This window comes from Aythya fuligula, chromosome Z, assembly GCF_009819795.1.
Source record: "Aythya fuligula isolate bAytFul2 chromosome Z, bAytFul2.pri, whole genome shotgun sequence".
Taxonomy (NCBI): Eukaryota; Metazoa; Chordata; class Aves; order Anseriformes; family Anatidae; genus Aythya; species Aythya fuligula.
Window position 1 is genome coordinate 77,494,504 of NC_045593.1, and position 27,017 is coordinate 77,521,520.

General features: G+C 41.9%; 1 protein-coding gene and 1 long non-coding RNA gene across 3 annotated transcripts in view; one reads left to right on the top strand and one right to left on the bottom strand.

The window, feature by feature from the left end:
* The first annotated feature begins 1,843 nt into the window (after positions 1-1,843).
* LOC116501226 lies at positions 1,844-14,030 on the top strand. Its single transcript, XR_004254385.1, has 3 exons — positions 1,844-1,942; positions 6,325-6,330; positions 14,021-14,030. It is a non-coding gene; the product is annotated as an uncharacterized LOC116501226 (long non-coding RNA).
* The window catches only part of ACOT12 (acyl-CoA thioesterase 12), a 32,588-nt gene continuing 9,967 nt past the window's right edge, over positions 4,397-27,017 (bottom strand). For both annotated transcript variants that reach the window (XM_032206762.1, XM_032206763.1), the window contains 11 exons: positions 26,316-26,448; positions 23,925-24,075; positions 19,359-19,478; positions 17,818-17,968; positions 15,971-16,026; positions 15,468-15,528; positions 13,925-14,008; positions 8,620-8,753; positions 7,253-7,381; positions 5,965-6,091; positions 4,397-5,086 (listed from right to left, as the gene is read on the bottom strand). In XM_032206762.1, the coding sequence (XP_032062653.1) occupies positions 4,952-5,086; positions 5,965-6,091; positions 7,253-7,381; positions 8,620-8,753; positions 13,925-14,008; positions 15,468-15,528; positions 15,971-16,026; positions 17,818-17,968; positions 19,359-19,478; positions 23,925-24,075; positions 26,316-26,448 (1,281 nt within the window). In that variant the 3' untranslated portion in view covers positions 4,397-4,951. The remainder of the gene's footprint in view (positions 5,087-5,964; positions 6,092-7,252; positions 7,382-8,619; positions 8,754-13,924; positions 14,009-15,467; positions 15,529-15,970; positions 16,027-17,817; positions 17,969-19,358; positions 19,479-23,924; positions 24,076-26,315; positions 26,449-27,017) is intronic.

Consider the following 27,017-nt stretch of genomic DNA (forward strand, 5'->3'; position numbering starts at 1 on the left):
TGCTGGTAAAGAATACCATAGGTAGAGGTCTTGTTCTAGGCTTCCCCGTTCTGCTTTGGGTTTAATGGCAGGTAACAGCGTATGCACACTCCATTTATAATAATCAGAGCACCCACTTAAATGGGCAAGAGGGGGAGACTTGGATGAAATAGAGTATTAATTACCAAGTTTTAATTAACTTTGATTGAAGCTCAAAGCTGCAACAGACATTCCAGCTTAAAAGGTGTTTCCCTTCCTAGTATATGGAAGGAAGGTTGAAAGGAAGACTTTTTTACCAGGAAGACTAAAGGGCGGTTGTGGCAATGGAAACCACGTATGGAGCTGTGGATTAGCCTTTGAGTTTTGGGTTTCATAAGATGGAGCACAAAACGAGGTGCTGAAATACTTGTGCTCCGCTGTATAACAGGCTGAGGTCAGGCCCTCCCCAGCCGCTTCACTCGGGGGAATATGTTCCCTGCACATACGCAGAGCTGAACGTTAGGTGTCTCTGCTGGCTAAAAAATGGGACTGCAAAGACTTCCCTGCCTGCTCCAGGGCTTCTGTCCGCCACCGTCTGCACGCAGCGAGCGGCAGCACGGCAGAGCACTGAGCCGTGCAGCGCACGCAGGGGACGACCCTGCTGCTCCAGCCACCCCAGGAGGGGGAAGGAGCCTGCCCTGCTCAGGCCTCGGCAGCCTTCGTGCTGGGGATGGGGCTGCCCTGAGCCCGCAGCCCTCCCTTGCTGGATGCATCTTACCCGCGTGGTAAAAATCGTGATCCGAAATAAGGACCTGCATCCAGAGGGTCATCTTCAGAGCCAGAGATCCTGCCCCAGTTTGCTTGTTCTATCGCTAGTGCAAACGTTTCTCCGTGTTGTAGGGCGTATAGTGCCCGGCATCACCAGGAGATAACAGGAGATGCCCTAATTTTGCTCACTCTTTGTTTCAGTGCAGCGCCGTACCCAGGTGGAGTGCCCCGTCGAGGGGCTGGCTGACCCTGCTAATGCACGAAAGAGGTTCCAGGGCAAGAGCAGGTGCCCCTTGCAGTGCAGGTAGTTGATGTCATGCAAAATTTGCAGGTATATTGTAACCCACAGATCAGCAACAAAAGCTTTGATTTGGTTACAGGTTAAACTGAAGATGTAATTTACTTAAGTGGGACCTGGATGAGATGCTTAGAGCTCTCATTCTACCAATTATCAGACATCAGAGAGATAAACGGCACAACTACGGTTCACGTGTTTCGATCCTCTTAACCCACCCCTCCATTCACGTTACGATTTAACTGCAGGGGATCTTGCAGGCTTTTGGAACAAGGGACTTTTGCGGGGAAAAAAATTAGAAAACAACAGACGCGCCACAATAAAACCTCTGAAAGCATTTGCCCTTTTTATGTATGAGGGAATGTATCCAAGACTCTTCCCTCTCTACATGAATTGGCTGCCAGCGGAGCAGTCTGGTTTAGAACTGGGGGTCACAGCACTTGTGGAGGAGGCCAGCAGCCCCCCATCATCACCACAACCCCGTCTGCCTGGAGCCAGGTGTGACAGGGAAACACCTCAAATAATTTTCTTCAGACAGACTCTTTCTTCTGTGAAGCTATTTAATTCGTGATTGCAGTACCGGGCATCCTGTCAATCAGGAGCACGTTTTAGTAAAATTATAACCTTTTATTCCCTACTACCCGATGCCTGATCACCTCCCCTGTTTCCTCAGTGGCAGAGTACTACAGGTTCACAAGGTACTCGACACTCCTCTATACCACGTGTCTACCTCTATACCTCTGTGTATACCTCCATACCATATACGTACAATTTTTCTTTTTTTTCAGCCCTTTAATTTCTCCTTTCTTATGTTTCGAGAACCTGTGATCTTTGTTTTAGTGTTCCCACACTGCTCATCCTGTTTGCCTCAAGCTTCTGCCTTATTTTGGAGCAGTGAGGCCTCCTGCTGTCCACTTACCTGTTTAGCATTTCTCCTTACTATGACTGCACAACTACCTTGGAATACAGAAAAGTAATTCTCTACAGCAAAAACACAACTCAGTTTCTCACAATTCCCCCCCTCTTCTTTTCTTACTCCTATTGTTGTTTTTGCACCTCTTCACATACCGCTTTGTTGAGTTTTTCCAACATTAAGGTGCAATATTCTTCTTTGGCTGTCAGGGGGGATGAGAGATATACAATGCCATTATTATTACAATATCAACAAATAGTTGTTTGAGCCAATTCTATTCAGGTAATCACAAAAATAATTTCTCCCAAATGTTTCCAAATCCCCAGGAATTGTCATCTTGAGTTACTCTATGTAGTTTTATCAGTTTTAACCTTAAAAGTTGGAACTTGGCACAGTCCGTCCCCCTTAGGCTGCAGTTTCAGCTCTCTCCCTTTGCATCAGATCCCAGCCTCCTGCTCGGAATGGATGGATCGGGGCTTACAAGGGAGGGTTTGAGCTAACAGTCCCCGGGCCCTGAGAGATGACAAAGAGGAGGACAGCCCGAGTATATCGTTCTTAAGGAAAGCACCTTCTGTCTCAAATTGAGGTGATTCATTCCCTTTGTCCATGGACAGCAATCCAAATAATATTTCATACGGTGCAACTCCCACATCTGTTCTTGGTGCAGTTTGAATTCGGAGAAGTGCCAAAGGTCAGCACTTCGTCTGGGGAAGCCGAGTTTCCAGAACCACCTCTTTCCAAAGCACCGCGTCACACGTTGCTTGAATTCCCCAGTGACCCTCCTGATGTCAAACAGTTAATATTTGCCTCATTAGCACTTAATTCAGCATTTCTCTCCCATCAGGGAGAGAATCTGTTTTCCTTTGGACTTTTTGACTTCTAGTTCCTTAAGAACCTCTTTCTCTTAAAACTTTTGCTTCGTTTTAGTTTTGGGTAGGGGTAGCCCAACAGTTCCCTGAATCCTCTCTGGATTTATTTTTCGTTCCCCCTCAAACTCTAGGTGCCCTAAATACTTGACTTCTCCTTCTATGTATTGCAATTTATTTTCCAATACTCCCAATCCCTGTTTTCCCAGAAAGTCGAATATCTTGTTAGTGGCTTCCTTCACAGCTGTTTTCTCCTGTCCTAACAATAAAAGATCATCCACATATTGTAACAGTAACACACCCCCCGCAAGGTTGGAATTACTCCAAAATCTGTTCTAGAACTTGCCCAAATAAATTGGTGGCCCTGCAAACCCCCGAGGTAAAATTGTCCATCTGCATTGCTGCTTCCACCCCATTTCAGGGTCTTTCCACTCACAGGCAAATACATCTTTGCTCTCAGGGTCTGAGAGCACCCCATTAATAACACCATTATTCCAGCCTAACAATTTACTATTTGAATGCCCAGTTTCATTATCAAATCCTTTCCCAACAAGTTAGTCCCCACCTCGGGCACATACAATAATTACCCAGTGATCATTCTGTCCCTAGTCTCAGCTCGGTGTCCCCAAAAAGTGGCACTGTTATCCCAGCCCCTTCTACCCCCATCACATTCTCCAAAGGGCTCTCTTTAGGCACAATCCCAGGGTCTCCACCCCCACCTTGCTGACTCTTGCATCCCTTAATCCCCAGCTCTTCCCGACGTGCTGCTGTGGACTTCACCACCTGCAGGGTACCACACGCCTTCACCTAGGATGAGGACAGAGGTGGGGTGTGCTGCCGAGCACCTCACCTCACCGTGCTCGGGGTACCGTACACCTAAGGGCCCAAACCCCCAAGACTCTCTTTCACTCCTCTCCTCTCTCTTTCGCTTCGTCCCTCTCCAGCCGAGGGGACTTTGTTCATCCCCTCGCAGGACCACTGAGCCTCATGGATTGGGACTTCACATTTGCTCTGCACTAAAAGTGTGTCTCATTCACACTCACACTCATTCACACCAGAGTCTCCCCCAGCCCAACCCGAGGCAAGATACAGTAAAGTTTCCCTTACCTTGGTCCGTGCACGGCTTCCCGGTGTGGGTTATCAGCAGTAATCCCCGTGCCTGTTCCCGATCCGGGCTGGTCTATCTCTGGGCTGTGTCTGTGTCTGTCGGTGCTGGCCTCCCTTCTCTCCAGAGCTTCGCAGAGCCTGTCTTCAGGTTAACAGCCTCGGTCCTTCGCCGGCCGTACCGAGACCACCCACCACCCACAACGGGACTGCTGAAATCAGCGGGGTGCACCTTCCTGTCTGTGGTGGCGAGAAATCTTCAGCAGGTGACAAGATCCCGGACAATCCCCAAAATTGTGAGCAACATCTCACATAATTTTCTTCAGATGGGATCTTCTGTGAAGCTGCTCTATTCGCCATTGCAATCACAAATAAACTAGCTTCACAGAAGATCCCGTCTGAAGAAAATCATGCGAGATGTTTCTCACACAGGTCTGAAGCCCTTCCAGAGAGAGTGTAATAAAAATCATGATCGATGTGTAACCTGAAAAGCCATAATTTATTGAAAATCACAGATAAGCTACAAGCATTGACACATAAACATTTGCAAACACTGACTTAATTTAGGGTATGATAGGTTTACATACAATGCATGTCCAAGAACCTAGACAAATAGGCCAGGGCACTGGATAAGCTACTTAGTAGTACTTAGAGTACTTAGAGTAGGTTCTCTGCAAACTAGACAGATGAGAGTTTACTGATTTAAAGCTGACCGGGTGCCACTAGGTTCAATACAACAGTGTAATAATGAAATAGTCTTATAAGCTGCAGTTCTAAGTTCTGTTCGGCCAATCAAAATTCATTAATGCATTCAAGTGCAGACTCTGTGCCTTAATCTTTTTTAGATTAAAAACTTGAATTTAGAGCATAAGGCCTAACCTTAATTTGATACAAAATCCTCCTGCTAGATATCCTCTGGTTCAAGCCCAGTATCAGCTGCATGACCCGAAGTAATTAAGATGTAGAAGGATGATCAACACACATGCAAGAATTTAAACCAGAATTGCTTGATAATCTTTAGCGCTCTCCAGAAATTTGTTTTTAACTTCAGCACTTGCTGCCTTTCTGCTCCAAGAACTTTATACACTCCAAAGCAGCGTCTTCAATGGAGTTTGATGAACCAGTAAGATTTGCAGCTAAGTAGGGCATAACACCTGATGTCATTTGATTGAAGTAACACACCTGTTTAAATAAAAATTAAAAAATAAAAACCCCGTGGACTGCAATAGTTGGTCTTTTTTTTTTCAGACCCTAGATGAGTATCAAAGTTTTTATGGAGAAGCACAGAAGTGCATAGTACTTTTAAGCAGTAGAAACTGAAGGCACAAATTAGCAAAAACAAAGTCTTTTTTATAGTCCTCTGAGGATCTTAGTGTCTGTCCTCACTACAGGCGGGGCCTCAAGCATATAGGTGAATGTACACACCAATGCAGCAAGAAACATTGCATAATTTGTAAAATATATCATAGAATCATATAATGTCCTGAGCTGGAAGGGCCCCAGAAGGATCATTGGGTATGACTCCTATAGGTGTGCTTTATGAACAAAGCTGTTGTCTGAAAAAAGAATCCCAGCCACTGACAGATGCTGCTTTCAGACACGCATTTTCTTAAATTTAGAAGTTATATTTTCCCCTGGAAAAGTACAGAAGAGAGGGACACTGCCATTCATCCAGGAATGGCATTCAGATTGCATAATTTCTAACATATAAAACCAAGTATTTAATCTGAACTAATTCTTTGGGATTTGTCTGAAGGCAGACAGGCACCGACAGACACCATGCCTTCTAGATTATTTTAGGACTGAATGAATTACCCTCCAGAAGCCCTAGTCCCTCTTCAGCGCTGAGTTTAACTTCATTCCTAACCTTCAGATTGGTCAAAAGTGAGCAAAACAAATCCCACTTTGTGGAATAAAGAACATCCTTCCTAACCAAACTGAAGTCTGGGGAAACTGACTCATTTATTTCGTTGTATTTCTGCTGTTCTAGATTGCCAGTGCAAATGAGATGAGATGCACATGTAAAGGAAGGCACAGCCGAGGCCTGCGGAGCCACTCACCGTACAGGAGCTGTCGCTGTCACTGTAGATCTGGAATCCCGCACAGAGGATTTCACTTCTGCAGTATTCTGGGGAAGGCGGCTTAGACGTGAGGGTAACTGACTTCACAGCTACTACATAGGGTTCACTGCAGTGCAAGGGGAAGAATCAAACTTTTTTTTTTTAACAAGATATTAAAAAAATGCATGTAAAGGGCTAGAAGAACAGAGTATGAATTTTTTCTTTGAGAAGCATAAATAGCTATACCAAAGATGCCATTTCTATACAAAGGCAAACATGCCTCTGTATTTTGAAGGCTCATTAAAAGGCTCAGTTCTCCTGAGTCTCATTAAGGCTTTGTCACAGACTCCAATCAAGAAGACTTCTGTGGAAAGCCACAGAACCACCACCCACATACAACACCCCCTTTATTTCTTTTCATTTTTCTTTTTTTTTTTTTTTTTTTTCATTTATTCAGCTCTCCAGGAACCAAGTTCACAGGAACAGGGCCTAGGAGCAACCCTTACTAAGGGGATGTGGAGTATGGCCCCAGCAGAGGTAAACATGATCCAAATCCCAGATGTGGGGGGCGGAAAAAAAGCACAGCACAGAACACTATTTACAAGCAATGTTCTGTTAACATAAAGAATTACTAAATATAACAAAATAAAGTGGGAATAAAGAATGATAAGCACAAAGTAGACCAAATGGCCCCATTTATCCATGTTTCATTATGCAAGAACAAAAGGAAATCTAATGAAAAATAAAAATCAATGTACATTAAACCAATCAACTGAATTTTTAAACCACATTCAGCAGCAGTGTTTACTGATAGAATAAATGCATCACGCTGAGGTTTCAAGAAATGCCAAACATTTCATTGAGAAAAATTCTCCAGAATTGCATTAAATAGGACTACAGAGACACTTAAAGAAACTCCTAATCATGTGCTTCAGCACACTGGCAGGGCCTCCAGGTTATGTTTTTTTCCAAATTTCCTGTTCGGAATTCTGACCCGTTTTCTCTCAGGATGGACCATTCCTGAAGAGTCACTATCAAAGAAGCAACACAGGACTATGCTCCAAGTCTGTGATGCTCTCAATTCACTTCACTGCTTCTTCCATTTGCAAAATAAATCTGGTTGTGCAGACTCAGGCATCAACAGATATTTTAAATTAGCTACCAATCCAATTTCTTAAAAAAACAAATGACGTTTTTGTCACCAAACAACAGGCATGACAGAGGTCAGCAGTAATCAAAACCGTGGCTCCAAAGCACTCACAGTTCAGCTGTGAAATGGTATGCTCACCTGGGCTTACACGGTTGCCTTTGAGACACAAGAATCACAAAGTCACGGGGTTTATGGCCAGTCATGGGTGGAGACGTAACATAATATATCTTCTCATCTTCATTCACAGCCTGTAGGACCTCGCAAGTTCTGCAAGTACATTTAATACACACACGCTGGAGCTGTCACATTCAATAGCATCTCTTATGAAAAGCACAGTACCAACATATATTCCAGCCTCTCACATACTACCCATTTCTACTTGGAATGACGTTAGCTTGCATGACATAATACCTGCTGATTGACCAAACATTGTCCATCTGACATGCCAAAGGTGCAATAGTCAGAAAACATTAGCAAAATTTTATTCAAGGTTGTGTTCTGCTGTGTTCAGAAGGCGCCACCCAGTAGGACATACTCTTTCACTCTCTTAGAAGTACTGATCAGTATCTCTTAGTTTTTAATACTGAAAAAAAAAATCAGCATTATCCTTTGCATTGGCAGTAAATGGTTTCACTTCATCTTCTACTGCCTTAGCAATGAACACTGCTAAGTTTGTATTCCATTTTGACTAGTAGAGGGCTTCATGGTAGTCGTAAGACATCTGAGATTTTGGCTTTAGATATGGAAAAGCAGCACAACATTTCTTCATATTTCACATTTTAAGCCTTAAATGAAGAAGATGTTAATTCTTAAATATTCTCAGGTCTCCACTCACTTTCTAATAAAAATCTTTCAAGACAGAATAACTAATTGAAAAAGCTTCTATGTCAAGACAATATTCACCTAATCAAACTGGTATCATATAAATTCCCTTGTCATTATTCTACACCATGTAAGGTAGATTAAAAAACGCCTTTTACAGCTAGTCTGAAACCCATTCCAATTTAGACACACTTTATAAGATGTAATTTTTCATAAAAAGTGAATTTTGAAGATCCCCATTTCTTGATTTCTCACTTTGACTGTATGGTGAAGCTGGGAATCAGCATCCTAAACAGCACAAACATAAATGAGTCCACAGCTTTGCCTTACTTCTTACAGTGTTCACCATTTTTCCACCTCAAGTTATACACAACCTACTCAAGTTAACCCTTTTAAGAAACACAGGTTTAGGCATGGAATTTTGTTCATTTTAGTAAAGGGTAACCCCTGTCCCATCTCTTTTGACAGTCCAGGGCAACCCTATTGAGAAATTAATTTATTCTACTTTATTTTTGAGAGAAAAAAACAATCTATACTTTGACTAACGAACCTTTAATGTCAACTCCGTACAGCAATTCCTTCTTAATTAGGTGGAAAAGTGTCAACATCTCAAAAAATGTTTTTCTTGGAAAAGGTTAGTTGTCAGTGGATTAGAATAGTCTTAACTAAAGGTAAGTTCTTACAAGAAATGTTTGTCCCATTGTCGACGGCATGTGAAGTCAGATAAAAGGGAGAAAGCTAGATGTGATGGTATCTTCACTTGCATTTCTACTTTGAGTGACAAGACATCACCCTCCTCATGAGTCCATATTTTTATCTGGAAAAGTGAACAACATATTAAAAACAAAGGGTGACTGCTATAAATATTTTAGCACTTTTAAATGTTGCACATTTAGGACTTAAGCAGATTTTCTCAGCTACATATGAAACTGTATCTGACAGATGAAAGGCAGGTAAGTATTCAAGATGTACATTAAAATACAGCAGAACACAAAATCAAATATACTGGTAGCACAGTGAGAACACACAGTGTTAATTGCATCAGGTTAGGGCTAACTGAATTACCTTCTAAGTGGGAATGAATGATCCAAAGGCCAGATACAAACCCCCTTTTCACACTTTGTGTATATGATCTACAAATACCTTAAGTACTGCAAGTGCCTTAGAAAAAATAGTTATTTCAGTGGATTTTTCTTCTGTCAGGACCATGTAGACAGCATCGCTTTCATACACAACAGCAGATCCACTTAGGAATGAAGGAAAAAGCTTATTCTTGGCCTTGCCATATATATAGAAAGTCTCCTCACAGAGGTCTAAGTCTCCTTAGAGTCCAAAAGCTAAGGGGACAACCTTGGGACCTCATGCAATATTTTTGTGAATTTGACATCAGGACCAGTGACAGGAGATTAGACGTTTTAAATGTAGGCAAGCACTGGTCCTGAATTCTACCATTGCCTTGAGTCATTACAAAAATAAGGCATAAGTACAGGAGAGTAAGAGAAGGTAACATACAATGTTTAGGAAGGAATGAAGAAACTTTTTTTAGGTAGTTTTTTCTGATGGAGTGGTGATGGTTACTTAAAGCTTTCCAGAAATTGTAAACTTCAGAGTAGAAATCACTGGATGGGGCACTGGTGGGCAGCAGCAAGCTGGGGTGGTGCCACACAAGATGAGCTGAGCATCCCTGCAACATGTGTGAGGCAACACAGGCGTCAGCAAAATAAAATGAACCACTGGGATTTTGTTTGAAAGGAGGACCTGGGGAACTCTAGAGTGGTGAGCCTCACCTCTGTGCCTGGAAAGGTCACGGAATGGATCCTCCTGGAAGCCATGTCCAGGCACATGCAGGACAAGGAGGTGATCCAAGACAGCCAGCATGGCTTCACCAAGGGGAAATCCTGCCTGACAATCTGGTGGCCTCCTGTGATGGAGTGACTGCATTAGTTGACAAGGGAAGACCGACCTATGTCATTTACCTGGTCTTCTGTAAAATTTCTGACATAGTTCCACAAGACATCCTAATCCTAATCTCTAATTTGGAGAGATACGGATTTGATGGGTGGACCATCCAGTGGATAAGAATTGGCCTGATGGCCAAGAGAGTGGTGGTCCATGGTTCCATGTCCAGGTGGAGGCTGGTGACGACTGGAGTCCCTCAGGGGTCTGTCTTGGGACCAGTGCTTTTCAATATCTTCATCAGTGACACAGGTGATGGGATTGATGCACCCTCAGCACGTCTGCAGATGACACCAAGATGAGTGGTACGGTTGATACCAAAGAGGGAAGGGATGCCATCCAAAGGGACCTGGACAGGCTGGAGAAGTGGGCCCATGTGAACTGAAGGAGGTTCAACAAGTCCACGTGCAAGGTGCTGCACCTGGGTCAGGACAATCCCAGACATGAGCACAGACTGGGAGAAGAACTCACTGAGAGCAGCCCTGCAGAGAAGGACCTGGGGGTTCTGCTGGATGAAAAGCTTGACACGAGCCAGCAGTGTGTGCTTGCAGCCCAGAAATAATGACAGGACAAGGGGGAATCGTCTTGAACTAAAAGAGGATCGATTTAGATTAGACATTAGGAAATTCTTCACTGTAAGGGTAGTGAAGCACTGGCACAGGCTGCCCAGAGAAGCTGTGGATGCCCCATCCCTGGCAGTGCTCAAGGCCGGGCTGGATGGGGCCTTGGCCAGCCTGATCTAGTGGGTGGCATCCAGGCCTATGGCAGGGGGCTGGAACTAGGTGGTCTTCCAGGTCCCTTCCAACCCGAGCCATTCTATGATTCTGTTATTCCCAAAGTTTAATCTGATGTGTTAATTTTCTTCTCAAATACTAGAAAGTTTTAACAGATTTTCATTTCTAAGTAATAAAAAAATCATAAGCTTCTTTATCTCTGCTGCTCTTTCTCATTATACCAAAAAAACAACAAAAAACAAAAAAAAAACAGTCTTTTGGTTTACTGAACATTTATAAAACAACACAGATTTTGTATGTTTATGTATTTTCATGTTTTGGGATAGGGAGAAAAATATATATAATATAATCCAGCAAGCATCTTCCTGAATTTAAGTTTTGGTGGAAAACAAAAGGCCAAGCTCTCCAGAAACCAGCTACAGGAAACATAGATCAATAATCCTATAAGGCATAGAAGAGAAATCATGTTCTCTTCGGAGTCTTCTGGACTTCAAAATCACAAAATAAACTAGGAGGTGCAGCTTTTAAAACACCTTTCAATACAGTGAACGCTGGCAAGACTAGGTTATTATATAGGCCTAGAAGTCTTGTGGCTTTGTGTCAAAGGGCTCACAATACCTCCTACTTTCAAAACCTTTCAATCGGCTTGGGATCACTCCAGGGAAAGGGGAACAAATCCTCATCCTGCAGAGAAGCACATGCTGCTTTGCACAGCCTACCTAATAGAATACTTCAACCCCAAATATAGTTCAGTCTTTGACAACCTTGTTTCTGATAGTACGACTGTCTTCATGCAGAGCACTGATCAGCAGTACTACTGATTTTTACTGTTTGTTTTTTTTGTCCTCTTCCCCAGAGAATATTTTGTGGACACCGAAGACTTTGTCTGACTGGAGACACTGTTTTGTTTTTTTATCAGAGAAACCTAAGCAATTGATCTGTGCCTATGCCCTAAGCAAAAGGATCAAGACACATGACCTAGTTTGCAGTGAGTCAGCAGTGCAGAGAACAGAAGACAGGTATGACTGGGGCCTGCTGTGCTTCAGGAAACATGTCGAAATGTGCTAAGCAAGATTTGGTTTCTTAAGAGAGACTTGCTAGTGTCAAGGTTTACAGAAGTGACAGAATTGAGCATGGAACTGGGGCAAGTGACCGAGCCAACATTCGCTAAGACACTAAATTTCATTACCTGAAGTTGCAAGAAGCCATCCTTGGAGCTGCCTCTCTATCATTATTCAGTGACTCGAACACACATCTGACTGGAGGAGCTGTGAAGTCCAAGATTGGTTTTCCTCACATTTCCTTCTCCAAGGGACAAATCTCATCCACCTAGTGGGTTAACTTGGAGGTAATCACAAATACATACAGGGACAAGAATAACCTGTGCCTGCTGCTGACATCCACACTGTGTCAGCAGGTTCCATTTCGCCTGCAAGTAGATGCTAAGGGGAAAAATGAGGCTTATTATGGACTCAGAGGTACGCCGTAATCAAAGTGGCCTATATCCAGAAGTAGGATTTGCTATAACCAGTCACTGCATACATCATTACAGAAAAAGAAATGGTGCTGTGCTACCCTGGATGCTTGCCACTTCTCTAAGGGCTATGTAATTATTGGCAATGTCAGGCTATGCAGAAAGGTCCAGCAGAATGGGAACGGATGGCTGCTCTCTGCCCACCGACAGCATCAGCATGAGTTGCATCTTACACCCTGCCTAAGCCAAGATTTTGTTGGCTTTAAGGTACCTACTTCAATTAGATTAACAAACAGCTAGAAGAAGTTGCTCAAGATCTTCCATCAAAAAAGAGCTGACTTAGAGAAAGATCTTACCATTAGGACTATTTCAAGGTATCCAAAATGGAGAAAGTTAGATTGAAACAGTATTACTAATACTGGAAGTTAGCTGGTGGCTTACTGAAAGCGAGAAATCACACCATCACATCATGCTGTTCCAAATGTCATCCAGAATGTGCATGGGTGTGGTTTTTTGTATAAAGCAATTTTGTCACAACATTTGTTGTCGTTCCTATTACACATCTCAAGCATTTAGCATTGAGAAAGAAATCGAGATTGAGGCAATTCCAGTGACAGCAGAAAGAAAGTTTCACATGCATAACAATAATGCTCTACCAGAGGTTTGAAAATAATGTTAAATGTTTCAATCTGACTGTTCAAGCTTACTTTCTGAACCATGAGTGCTGTCTGTCATTTACTTGGCACAGCTACTGAAAGCTTTTAACCGCTGGAACAGCCCACACATGGAACTAGCAGACTTGCCTTCACTGAAATTCATTCCTTCCTGATGTATGCTCTTATATAAGTTGTCTATTGACCAGATGCAAGAGGCGGTAGGTGAAATTTCATAGCCTGTGACGTGCAGGAGGTCAGACTAAAAGATCCTAACAGCCTGTTCTTGTAGTCTTGAGCTGAGAAAATAAGGAAACCTTAAATAAACCAGGGAGACTGGTAGCCTTGAGCTAGCAGAAGCAAGGGAGATAAGGGATGAAAGGTAAAAAAACAAGGAGAAAAACAGCTGTGGGGAGATTCCAGACTGACTATGGTAACCTTTTGCTCATTAATGGTCATTAACATATTAAAAAGACACCCATCAAAATGCTAATGTATGCTAACGTGAGATTTGGTGCCCCTCCCTCTCTGGTCCTCTGTAATGCACAGACGCCGCCTGCCAACTGGCAGTAGCCACTTAGAGCAATCTGAGGATAGTGCCTGCTGGTTAGAAACATCTCCCATGATGTACAGCTGATAAAGGCAGCACATGACAGACTGCCACACACATCTTGCTAGTCATATTGCCCACGAGAAGCCCAACAGATCCTCAACAACATCGCCTAAGCAGAGATATCCAAGCTTGGTGTTTCACTAGAATCAAAGAATTTGGCAAAACCACAAAGACAGCTCAATTGTGCCAAAGAAAATGCTTCACAAAAGTAAGATATAGTTCTGGTTTTGTTTTTACGTTTGACTGTATGGTTGCTCAACAAGCCCAGTGAGTTGCTGTCAAACCTGCCCTTTTGGGATCCCAAGTCTAAGGTTTACCAGCCATGCAGACTGTCTCAGGAGAGAAGCTCCCAGGTTGAGCACTGCTCTGGACAAACAGCTTTGCAACCTGTTGGGGTAACTACAGGAGTTTTGTTTTTACGTACTAGCCACAGTAAAGCCAAACACTGCCAAGCCAACGTATTTATTTACAAATGCAAAACCTTGCTTTTCTCCACCCACCTCTTATGCTGAAATGTATCTAAGTGGCTGTGCAGCTGTTCCACAGATATGTACTTACATGCTCCAGCATACTGGTTATTTCCCAGCCTTGTTTTGCTGCCAGGTGTGTCAGCGCAGCTACGTTGCTGTAACTCACATATGCCTGAAATGTAAGGTACATTTCTGAAAATCAAGGGGTGAAGGTAGATTTCACTAAATGCTCCAGGAACGAGACGCTCTTTTTCTATCATTACCCCTGAATCACAAACAAAATGTATGTTTTCCCATAAGTGTTTTCCTTCCAGAAAACATGGTCCAGTAGTTTCTGAATTAAATACTTTCAACAGCTAGATTATGTGCTCACATGGCTGATGGCAAAACAACCCTAATTAAACAACAAAATACCACTTCAGGCTTCTCCAATTACATAGCATCACAGAAAAACTGTGACCACTGGAGGGATAATACAGGTAACCCCTGAGACCACTAAATTAATGGTTTTGTCCATTTTCCTCCTAAGTAATTAAAATCTACCAGAAATTTAACCTCTTCATTGCTATCAACCTGTGGTCTATTATGGTAGCTGTTTTACAAACCAGGCTCACGGCAGAGACAGTGCAAACGTATCTACTATATATGCTTGACTACAGTGGATGGAGTTCTCTTTTAAGCACTGTACAAAGAGAACAGAGCTTTAGAGCCTTTAATGACAAGTTTTGAATGTAATACCAAATAAATCTAAGTAACCCACTTTTAACATTGCATGCATAGTTATATTTATTGTCTTGCAGAAAAGAAATGCTGCATTTGCAGGATTCAGACTCCATTCATGGAGATGCCATTGTTAACTACAAATCCCTCCCCATAACATAATTCTCAATTATTTATTTAGTTTCATATGTAATGGATAAAGATCTGGTAAAATTTCTGTGAGCCACTGGGAACTTGTGTACAAAGAAAATTCAACCACAGAAACTCCACGCTGGTCTCAGCAACATTTAGGGTGTGTACAAATCCACCTAAGCTCAGATTCATCACTATTTACTTTCTGTGGCCTATCATGTCCAAGATAGAAGCATGTACCACATATTTTAACCTCTGTTTCCCACAAAAATGAAGTTTACATTATTTCACTGTTCATCTGTCTTTTGGTATCGCCATGTCTCTTCCCTCACTTTTAGCATTCATTACTAGTGATAATAAAACCCCACAAGTTCTGAGAAATTCAGTGGGAAAAAGCAAACATGTTCCTCTACAGTAGTATTAAACTTTCTAAAAGCTGGGCACACTGGGTCATAAATCTTCGGGAGACCTGTCTTCATTATAGCTCTGCTGCTTAAGGGAAAAGTTGTTAAAAGATTCTATCTTAGAGACACATTTTATGTTCTGTACAAAACTTACTCTTAAATCAACAGTTAGGCATTGACACTTTTTTTTAGAAAGAAAAAATATGTTCATCTTATCACACACTGCTCTATTCTCCCATGACTACCACGACACTTAAGCACAGACTGTGTCAGTTTGGAAACTGACACAATCTGTACAACTGTTTTACATACCCCAAAAGTTTACAACTACACCATTTTATGCAGGTAGACAACAGGACACAATTTAAAGATTACCTGGTTGCTTCTCTCCCAGGGGTCAGATGGTTTGTCTTCTTTAGCAGAGAGCATACACTTTCTAAAGCAAAGTTCAAAAGCAAAATAATACAGTGGTTATTTACACTTTCTTCTATGTGTGCTAACATCAAACACTTCTACAGGTTTAAGTGTTTTCTAAACGCTTTAGAAATATTTTATCAATTTTCACTTGCAATGTGAAATTGTGAATTGCAATGTGATTTTTTCACTTGCAATAACTCATTTTTCTTCACAAGAGTGACTGGGAAACAAAATACCACAAAGAACAAACTGCTTATGGGATGAGTAGCCCTTAATAATTTCAGTGCAACTCAGGCAAAGTGGTCTAGAAAATTAGGCAACAAAGCAGTTATGTTTAAGCAGACATTGACTTCTTAATGAATGATCACGTTTTCTGGACATGTGTCGTGGTTTAAAACTTACATTTTTTAAAAAAAAATGTAAGTTTTCAAAATCAAGTTTTCTTTGTAGCCCAGCTGTACCTGGCTAGTCGAATTCTCCTTCGGGCAATGGCTCCGTGGTACCGCCTCACACTGTCCTTTATCAAAAGTAAGCCAAAGACAGCGACACATGAGTGACACATGATTATTTTAGGGCACACACAAAAACAAACAAACTAAAAATATTACAGATGGACAAATGCCAGGGATGCATTACAAAGAAATAAAGAACTGTACTCTGTACGTTGGACTTTCCCCAGATTAACCTGAGTCAGTGCTTTACTTCTGACTTGACAATATTCCCTCAAATTTGCAAAAACAATCCAATAAAAAAGTTGTATCACAGCAGCATACCCCTAGCACTTTGGTCCTGAAGCAGGGGCAGCCAGACACACACCACAACATGTTCCACTCCTTCTTGTATGTGCCACCTAACAAATCCAATTCACTATCATCTAGTGTTCAAAGCATGCTAGAGGTACGGAAGAATTTCTTTTTAAGTGCACACTCATCTTGTGCACAGAGCAAATTCATTGCAAACAGATGTGGCCCACCCATCAAGGTAGCAGGTCTTTCCCTTCCCTTACTCTGACAGAATGGATTTTTTCTGAAGTATGGAAGTGGCCCAAGAGCATAGACTGCATTGTCAAAGGTGAATAGGACTTTTTATTCTGAATGATATGCAACTTTGGAAAGTACTTTTTCTTTGCTTTTAGGAGCTGAAACACAGCTTCTCCTGGACTTATCTGTACAGACTCTAATCTGTCTCTCCAGATTACTGTATTTTAACCTTCTTTAAAACACAAACTATTTAATGCTTTCAGATGCCATTTTCAGTGAAACGACCACTATTCAAACCATCTTCTGCCAAGTATAAACCACCAAGTTTAAGCTATTTGGAGCATATGCTCTGTTTTTCTCAGAGTGGTCTGCTTGACTGTGGAGGAATTGGAATGTTCCTATTCTCCTATCCTGACTGTTTGTGGATGCTCCTCTAGTCAGGTCTTGAAGGGAACCACTGCTTTTCTGGCACAAGTTAAGCTGTTGTGTTTTTGTGTTTGTTTGTTTGTTTTTCCCCTGTATTTTAAAAGAGGAAGAGTCAGACAGTCTATCCTCTGGAAACAGTCAATCACAGGCAGTAATGAACATTACAGCTTCACCTGGTATATAGGATACCTTGATTTATTTGCCCAGCTGGCATCCTACAAAATGTAAAGACAGTGATGTTGAATAATTATTTCGCTTCTGCCTTTGCTGGCTTTCTAAAAATCTAATTCATTGGAGCATTAAGTTAATGACAGGTGATATCACAGCAAATAATTCAGCAAGAGTATTCACACTGCTCTGATTGCTTAGTGAACTTCTTTCAGGTTCACCTGCTTATATCTCCATGCCAAAGGAACTGGAAAGCCTGCCTGTGTATGGGATTTGTTTCCCATGGACTTCTCCCTAACTCTATTCCTCATCTTCCTTAAGGGTTTCTAAAAATAACTATTCATTTAACACTTCAGAGTTTTGTCAGTTTCTTGCTGCCAAGGCATTTTCTACAGTCAGTGGAGACAATACAAGACAGATGGAGAATCTGCAACTGGTAGATTCTTCCTCCCTCTCCATCCACTAACTACAGAAGTTCTAATGATGACCACCCTCCACACTCCTCAGTTTTGGACGTCTGAAGTTAATAATGATGAATTTCTCACTCAAAAGCAAACATTTCATGTTTCAGAGGCTTTCTCTTCTGCAAGAAGATGCATTTCAGTGAATAGCCTCAGTTAATCTTTGCTTTTCCAGCAAGGCTATAGTGGCCAGCTGTGGGACATGCAGTGTGCTGGGTCGGACCACGTTGTTGCATGTATGCATTCATCCTCCTCCTGAGGATAAAAGCTGACCTTTGTAGTAGGTTTAACTCCAGGGAAGGTGAGCAGCTCTCCTTTTTCATTCACAGCATTGAAAATGAGAAATGCACTGTTAATATGCCGTGCTTGGTCCTTGATCCATTCTTCACAGTTATACGCCTCAACGCGGACACCAACCTCTACACTGAAATAAGAGTTCAGATTAATTACTGAACTACCACAAGTGATGCAGAAGCAGCCCTAAGGCAAACTAAAAAGGACTGCTATATACTTTCCTGTGTACAGGAAGCCTGACTTAAATACTTTCTGCAGTATAAAAAATAAATTACGCAGTCTGGACAGACACATTTTAGAAATAAAAGACACATAGCATGGGTAAAAACAGAAGAAAGTGAGTTAATTAGCAAAATATGAACACTAGTGTGCACAATGTGTGAGCACAGGGCAAAAGTGAACAATACAGCATTGATGTGACATTCAGCAGAAGCACAGCATGAGGGGGCTATCCTGGCTATACATACAGACTAGGGGATGAGAGGCTGGAGAGCAGCCCCATAGAAAGGGGTCTGGAGGTTCTGGCCAACAGCAAGTTGAATGTGAGCCAGTGGTGTGCCATGGCAGCCAGGAGGGCCAACCTTACCCTGAGGGGCATCAGGCACAGCATTGCTAGCTGGTCGAGGGAAGGGATTGTCCTGCTCTCTTCTGTGCTGGTGCAGCCGCACCTCCAGTACTGTGTGCAGTCTTGGGCACCACAGTATGAGGACATAAAACTATTAAGAGTGTCCAAAGGAAGGCAACTAAGATGGAGGAGGTCTGGAAAGCAAGATGTATGAGGAGTGGCTGAGGTCCCTGGGTTTGCTCAGCCCCGAGCAGAGCAGGCTGAGGGGAGGCCTGATGGCGGCCTGCAGCTGCCTCAGGAGGGGAGCGGAGGGGCAGGCGCTGAGCTCTGCTCTCTGGGGACAGCGACAGGACCCGAGGGGACGGCATGGAGCTGGGACAGGGCAGGGTCAGGCTGGGTGTGAGGGAAAGGGTCTGCATCCAGAGGGGGTCGGGCACTGGGACAGGCTGCCCAGGGCAGTGGGCACAGCACTGAGCTGCCAGAGTTCAAGGAGTGTTTGGACAGCGCTGTCAGATGTAGGCTCTGCTTTTTGGGTGGTCCTGTGTGAAGGCAGGAGTTGGACTTAATGATCCTCATGGGTCCTTTGAAACTTGTGATATTCTATGATTCTATAATCCCCTGAAAATCACTGAATTTCAGAGTGAATTTTACAGTCATAATTTGAAGGATTGCAATTTGGCTATGAATGATCTTTAAATCTTGAAAATCAGAGAATAATTAAAAAAAAAAAAGAGAAGTTAAAAAAAAAGGAAAACGAGACAGATCGACAGATCAATCGATACACATACACATATATAGAGATATATCCTCCAAAGCCCAGCTGCAAAATTATTCATTCAGTAAGACAAATCCTACTAATAGCTAAAAAATGCAGTTAGGCTGGTGCTGGAGAAGTCAAGGAAGACAAGCATATAAGGAACTTTACCTAGGAAGATAAGCATATAAGGAGTTTCACCTGTTCTGAAATGTGTTGTTCACAATTGCATTGAAGACAAGGCGGTCACCCACAACGGATGGTCCCCAGAATTTAAACATATTGACCGATTTCAGGATGGGATATGAACGACAAAGGCGGCTGAAAAAGAAACCCCGTGAGACAGAGAGCAAAACACACAGTCACATGAAAGAACCTCCTTTGTTAGGTTTGAAAGGGGTAATGATTAGAGCAACAAGGTTTCCACAGCCTAAAGACCACTCACTGTATTACACTAATTTATTCCATAACCCACTGAAATATAGTTAACATGTTCAGCTCCAGGAGCATATAATTCAAGCTTCAAACATAATAACACCACTTATGTCATGCTGCTTCATTTTCAACACACTTTACAAACACTGACTAATTGATTCTCACTGCTTGTTATTACCTTCTTTTGGTGCCAGACCATGAATCCCTTACCTACAGAGTAACCACCTGCTTCACAAAGAGTTTCATTAACTTCTACATTATTGTATAGGGAGTAGGATATTGCTCAGTATGTAGAAATGCCTGATCATAAACCCTTTACACAAATAAAGAAACCTGAGCAGAAAGGTTCAGCACCAGAAACAGTGTTCAAGCAAAGCAATGTGAATCTCTTCTTTTGAATACTGATACTTCTTTTTATTTTTTTTTGTCAATGCTTTCTACTAGTATTATATGAAGTGAAAAAACTACTCTTAAAACTACCAGATGCATGTATATGTATTTAATTTGGTCTGAGCTTGGAAGGACATTTTTGCATATACAATGGGACAGCAAGATTTTGAATTGATCCCTTATCAATTCAGACAACATGTTCGCTAAATTTCAGAAGATGAGGGTAGGCATCATATAAACACATATCTTACTGATATTTTCTGATCCTATAGTATATTCAATTACATGCAGTCAAGTTTAGCTGAGCTGTCCTACTGGGGCTCTTCGAACTGCTTGTGAAATAGTCTGTAGCCACTCTGGTAAAACTTTGCTGGTGTAGTGCCAGGAGACTATCCCTTCCAGAAGTACATGAGCAAAGCTGTTTTTTGGGCTAGTGCAGTGGAGAAACAGAATAGAAAGAATATTTCTGCAATATTGTGTCACCTGTGGAAAGGAACTGCAACAACCTACCGCTTCTCTGACCTTCACAGGCATGCCAGAAAAAAATGTCTGCAGTACAGATACTGCAGGATGTGCCTGGAATACTGTGTCCAGTTCTGGTTCCTGTGATTCAAAAAAGAGGCAGATAGACTGGAAAGGGTTCAAAAGAGGGCCATGGAGATGATCAAAGAGTTGGAGAACTTGCTCTTTGAGGAAATGCTGGAGGAGCTGTTTTTTTTCACCCTGGAGAAGAGAAGGCTCATGGAGAATTTAATGAGAGTATCCCAGTATTTAAAGTCCGACTGTAACAAAGACAGAGGCTCTCTTTCTCAAGGAGACACATGGAGAAGACAAAGGTAATGGGTACAAGTTGCACTCAAAGAGGTTTTGTCTTGACAAATTAATTTATTTTTTTTTACAGTGAGAACAACGAATCACTGGAACAACATTCCCACCAATGTGGTGGAATCCCCATCACTGGAGGCTTTCAAGATGTAGTTGGACAGAATCACAGAATTTCTAGTTTGGAAGAGACTTCCAAGATCACCAAGTCCAACCTCTGACCTAACACTAACAGTCCTCCACTAAACCATTTCCCTAAGCTCTACATCTAAACATCTTTTAAAGACCTCCAGGGATGGTGACTCAATCACTTCCCTGGGCAGCCTGTTCCAGTGCCTCACAACCCTTTCAGTGAAGAAGTTCTTCCTAACATCTAACCTAAAATTCCCCTGGCTCAACTTAAGCCCATTCCCCCTCATCCTGTCACCAGGCACGTGGGAGAACAGGCCAACCCCCACCTCGCTACAGCCTCCCTTGAGGTACCCATAGAGAGCGATAAGGTCGCCCCTGAGCCTCCTTTTCTCCAGGCTGAACAAGCCCAGCTCCCTCAGCCGCTCCTCGTAGGACTTGTTCTCCAGGCCCCTCACCAGCTTCGTCGCCCTTCTCTGCACCCGCTCAAGCACCTCCATGTCCTTCTTGTAGCGAGGGGCCCAAAACTGAACACAGTACTCGAGGTGCGGCCTCACCAGAGCTGAGTACAGGGGGACGATCACCTCCCTAGCCCTGCTGGTCACACTGTTTCTGATACAAGCCAGGATGCCGTTGGCCTTCTTGGCCACCTGAGCACACTGCTGGCTCATATTCAGCCGACTATCCACCATCACTCCCAGGTCCTTCTCCGCCAGGCAGCTCTCCAGCCACTCATCTCCCAGCCTGTAGCTCTGCTTGGGGTTATTGCACCCCAGGACCTGGCACTAGACAATCTCATCTAGACTCCCATTTCCCAGAAAAGGTTGGATGTGATGACCTTTGAGGCCCCTTCCAACCTGGGCTGCTCTATGATTCAATACAACTTCAGAGTTTGTGGCAGTGGGAGGGTATAGTCTGCAATCTCTCCAGAGTGGGCAAAATTTTGGTTTTTTCAGCAGTTGGAAGTGTAATAAAGGTCCCCCAGATATCTTTGTGCACCACATGAATAAAGAACAATATGTAATAATGTCATGCGTTTTTAGACTTAGAGAAAATATTCTCTATCCTCATGCATGTTTGTGTAACTCCTCAGTAAGAATTAGGTATGCACATCTGAGAATAGATTTTCACTGTGCAGTTTTTATACTTGAAAATACAGTTATGTAGTGTTCTTAGCTTTTAGCTCAATTGCACTCTGCAAACTAATGTACCAGTATTGTTAAATGCACACAATTATCTGTTGCTAATTAATTGACTGGTACATCTTTTTAATAGACTCAGACATTCAAATGACTTTGTAATTTCATTAAAAATAATTTGCTCTTCTGATTTAAAACACTAAATGGTTATCTCATTTACAAAGTTCACAATAAAGATGCAAATACAGTATTATTGAAAATAAAGAGAAGAACTGAACAGAAATTTGGCATAATTATTCTGTTCTTCCTGGAAAACTGTGTTCTGAATACTTTTACTGGAAGTTGAAGACATAAGAAACAACCAATCCAGTTCAAACGAATATTCAGATAGCTTTACTACTATCTGTAAGATTTTCATCCATTGTCCAGACAGAAAGGTGGGGGGAAAGAGGGTGAGTAACCTTTACAATGCCCTTACAAATTTACTTTTCAAATGTTGGCCCTTCTCCTCCATTTCTTTCAGAATTTGTGGCCATAGCAACTCTTAACTTCAAAGGTCAGATCTAATTATGAGTGGCCTCACAAAAGGTTTGTAATGAGACTAGCTGTTTCACAAACAAACTACAGCATCTCTGTTTTCAACATTCTTCTGTCATCAACTGTTATTCTTGAATTTTTTTGCACAACAAATCATGTTAGACATTCATTATTCCAAAGAAAGTGTTTTCCCTACTTGCTCCGCCGGTGATTCCCTTCACTTTTTAAACATAAATGTGACTCTCTGTACGTCACATTTATCAAATGAAAACAGGCAAATATTTTGGGTCAGATTACGGCACAAATCTGAAACAACTCCTTTGAAGCCAATGAAATTACACAATGGGGTAAGGTCAGTGCATTCTTATGTTAATAAAGCAAGTTGTTTATCCAAACACTAAAGAAAATCTGTTGCTACCAGTATAGCTACTGCCTACAAGTCAAAACTACATGAATAATGAGTGGGAAAGTCATTTAATTATTAAAGTTAAAAAAACTAATCTAACATCCCGGCAATGAAATAGGTCACTTGGTATGCAAGGAAAATTCAAACTGAAATTCAAGTGTTGCTTACAAAGAAGCTTTGTATACGGTCCAAGAACAAGGAGGGAGACAAACAACTGCTCAATTTCAGATGAAGAGAAATCAAATGACAATATGCCCAGGCCTTACTTAGAGGCAGTTTCATAAAAATATTTTGTACTTACTACCTGAAGATGTCAGAGCACATTGAACTACTAACAATATTAGAATTCACAGGATGTGGGACACAGGGGGTCTGAATGACTAAGTGACTTGCAGGCGTTTATGCATACCTTCAGCATAAGCACCAATAAAACAGCACATGTTTCTTCTGATTCTTACTCTGGCATGAGGATCTGCACAATAACATCTAGAAGGCTCTCTGTTTTGGGCTACCAATTAATACAGGGCTCGTGTCAGTTTTACTCTAACTTAATGACTGGCTCTGTTTTTAAAACAACGCACCAATCACAAGGAGGCTGAGTTTCTATTCCTATTTCTAATGCTGACTTTCTGCAGGGAGTTTCAGGCAAATAATACGGACTCTTTTGCCTTAGGCTCTGCATATATAACAGAGAGAGAACAAAACATGACTCCCACAGTGGCGTGGCATGCTGTGGGAAATGTACCACGGAAATCGTTTAAAGGCCTCCTGCAATCTTAAGAAGGAAAGTCAAAAGGATTTGGGTCTGCTGTTTTCATAAAATAAATCCCGTTGACACCTTTAGTATTAAAATGGAAGCATACACATCCTTCTAGAAACACATACAAAGACTCTGATGTAGAACAGTACCTTGCTGAAATACTTGCCACTGTCTCCATCCAAGCCATGATCTGGCCACCAAAAGTGTTTCCATGATGGTTTGCATGAGGAGGCTGGACAAGCTCAATACTCTGCACATGAGTGAGGTCAGTTGAAACTGCATCTTCCTCTTTAAAAATATCTGAAATATGGAAGCAATATATAATGAATTATTTCAGCTGGTTAGCTCTGATAACCAAGATACTACCAGTTACCAAAGTGTGCCATTTGCTTTAGACACACTGAAAAGAAAAAAAAATGGAAAAAAAAGGAAGATACAGGAAGGCCTCTGATCTTTCCAAGGGTAGCAAGATGATGATGATTTCCTCTGTTCTTCCACAAGACCTGAGAGGTGGGGGGTGGTGCACCCCTCAGCGCTATGGCAGCACAGAGATCCTTCCTTGAAAGGATCCTTTAAAGATGCTGCACCAGAAGCAGTAACTGTGAAACTCACGTTAGCTACGAACACAGGCAGCCAACTTTCTCAGCTTGTGCTTCTGGTTATCCTTGGTTGCTCTGCATGACCTTTAACAGATGTTGTTACAGCAGTTTATCACTTATTCAAATACCTCTCATAGACTTTGCCCATCATGTATGATGGGCACCCGTGCAAATCTGTCTAATTAAGGTTATAGTATGACATGCTTATTTCATAGCCTTTTACTTACAAATTTTGTGATTACTAGAAAGAGTATAGAGTGGACACACTAAGAAGAGACTATTGATCTGAAACAGTGACCACTTTCTGTTATTTGAGTGGTTCCAATTCCACTTCCAAATGCTTAGCCAAACATCCTTACTGTACTCTTTGCTTTTTCAGATATATTTTCCAAGAGTCCCTTTAGGCATGAGATGGTGTCAGTTATTTACAAAGAGCACATTCATGCTACATGCTACTTGACCTGAATTGTACTTTAGATTTTTGCCCTAATTAACTACCTTTATGATTATATAAACGTGTGGACACATCTGACTAACTTGCACTTTGGACCTACTTAAGTTGTTGCATAAGATCTACTCAGAAGACAAACTTCACTTTCTGAACATGCTACCTGGCAGCCACTAATGCAGTATTTTCTTCTCTTTCCCCTGTTTTGCTTGCTCTACCCCCTAAAATAGTTAAATCTCTGTTTATGGTGATCAGATCCTTCTAGGAAGTCTCCAGGCAAGGTAGTGGAAACCAAATTCATCAACTTTTGATTTCTCTTTCATGGTATTAAACCACTTCCTATGAGGCAGTTGCCATGAGGACTGTCCTGGAGTCAATTTTCTTCCTAGTAGCTGGTAGGGTGCTATGTTTTGGATTAGGATGAGAAGAGTGCTGATAACCTGCTGATCTTTTAATTGTTGCAGAGCAGTGCTTACACCAAGCCAAGGACTTTTCAGCTCCTCACTCTGTCCTGCCAGTGGGCAGGCTGGGGTTGCAGCAGGAGCTGGGAGGGGACAGACCCAGGACAGATGACCCAAACTGGCCAAAGGGGTATTCCATACCATCTGACGTCATGCTGAACAATATATAGGGGTGGCTGGCCCAGATAGGGGGGCCAGCTGCTTGGGGATAAGCTGGGTATCGGTCAGCGGGTGGTGAGCAATAAAAATAAGCTATTTGCTTGCAGTAGCCCCTACACAGTCTAATTAAGTTGTTAAGACTCTAATTTATATTTACAAGAGGTTTCATCCTTCCTCAGTGAAGACAGACACATAATAATGACTGCTGTTCAGATACAGTTACAGCTCAGATTTTCCAGGTATCAGCAGATTTCCTAACTGTTTGTTAATAACTTCTTTTGCAGGGGAATACAGCAACTTGGAAGAACAGTGGTCTTTAAGAACAGAGATTTCTACCAGAAATTAAGATGAACTAGTGCCTTGGACCAGCTTTTCTAATTTGGTCCTGAGGAGTTTATTTTTTTTTTCTTTACTTGTTTTAACCACCATCTAATGAAGTTTCACCTGCTTGTTGGGAACGTTCTCACAGCATGAACATAGCCCTTTGAGGTTTCTTGCAAAGACAGCCATAATCCCAAATGAATTTCATCCTTCTGTCTACATTATAACCGATGTTATAGAACTCTATTACTGTATTGCAAAGATCTGCATTTACTGTTAAATCTTAGATGTATAAGCAACAAGATCTGCATTTTACATCTATTTAACGTGTGCTTAGCATTCAATCCTGCATTTTAGATTTAGAATTTGTGAAAGACAAATAAATGGTACTCTATTAGTACAACTGTCCTATGCAGACTCACAAAATCTGATACACCCTTTTCTACCTGACACCACCACCTCACGGAGCTACACTCAGCTGTTTGGACTGTTTTTTTTTTCTCCCTCCCTTATGTTATTTGTTCCATCTTCTATAATGACCACAGTAATCACCTTCCTTATTACTCTCCTGCATTAGGTTCTGAAAGACCTGTTCATAGCCCAGTCGGATTCTTCTTCTCTCAGTAGCCAGGGTGTGCTCCAGATGGTCTTCTGTAGACAGAAGCTGCACAGGTTCTAGTTCAATCTATGAAAATGGAAAAAAAAAAAAAAGTTCTCAATTCCACAATCATACCATGCACTTTGAACTTAAAATGGCATCAGCATTTTCTATAATCTTTTGCTATCAACTCTCCAAGAAGACAAGTGTCATTAATACAAACATGCGCAGAGTTAAAGTTCAAGAGATTCTGCATTATCCTTTCAGAGTCATTTGTTAAAACTCACACACAACAGGCTTTTGACTTCTTAATACAAAGATTCAGAAGAGCACTTACAGTTTAAGACAGTCCTCATTTAAAAAACAACAGCAACAACAAAGAAAACAACAACAACAAATCTATACTCAAGAACATTTGAGTACAGAATTTTCTTTTTAGAAAAAAAAAACAGTTGCACTGAGCAGTGGTGCAATACTTTTTTTCTTAATGCATGGAAGTGTACCCCAGAGCCCATTCTCTTTCACTAAGTCTCCTTCAAATAGCCTGCACTCTTAAAATTCACTCATACTCACGTGGCCTATTCTGTCTATCCCCAACTATCTGAAGACCTGTTTTAAAAGGACTACTGGTTTTCTGAGGTGGAGGAGAAATGCAT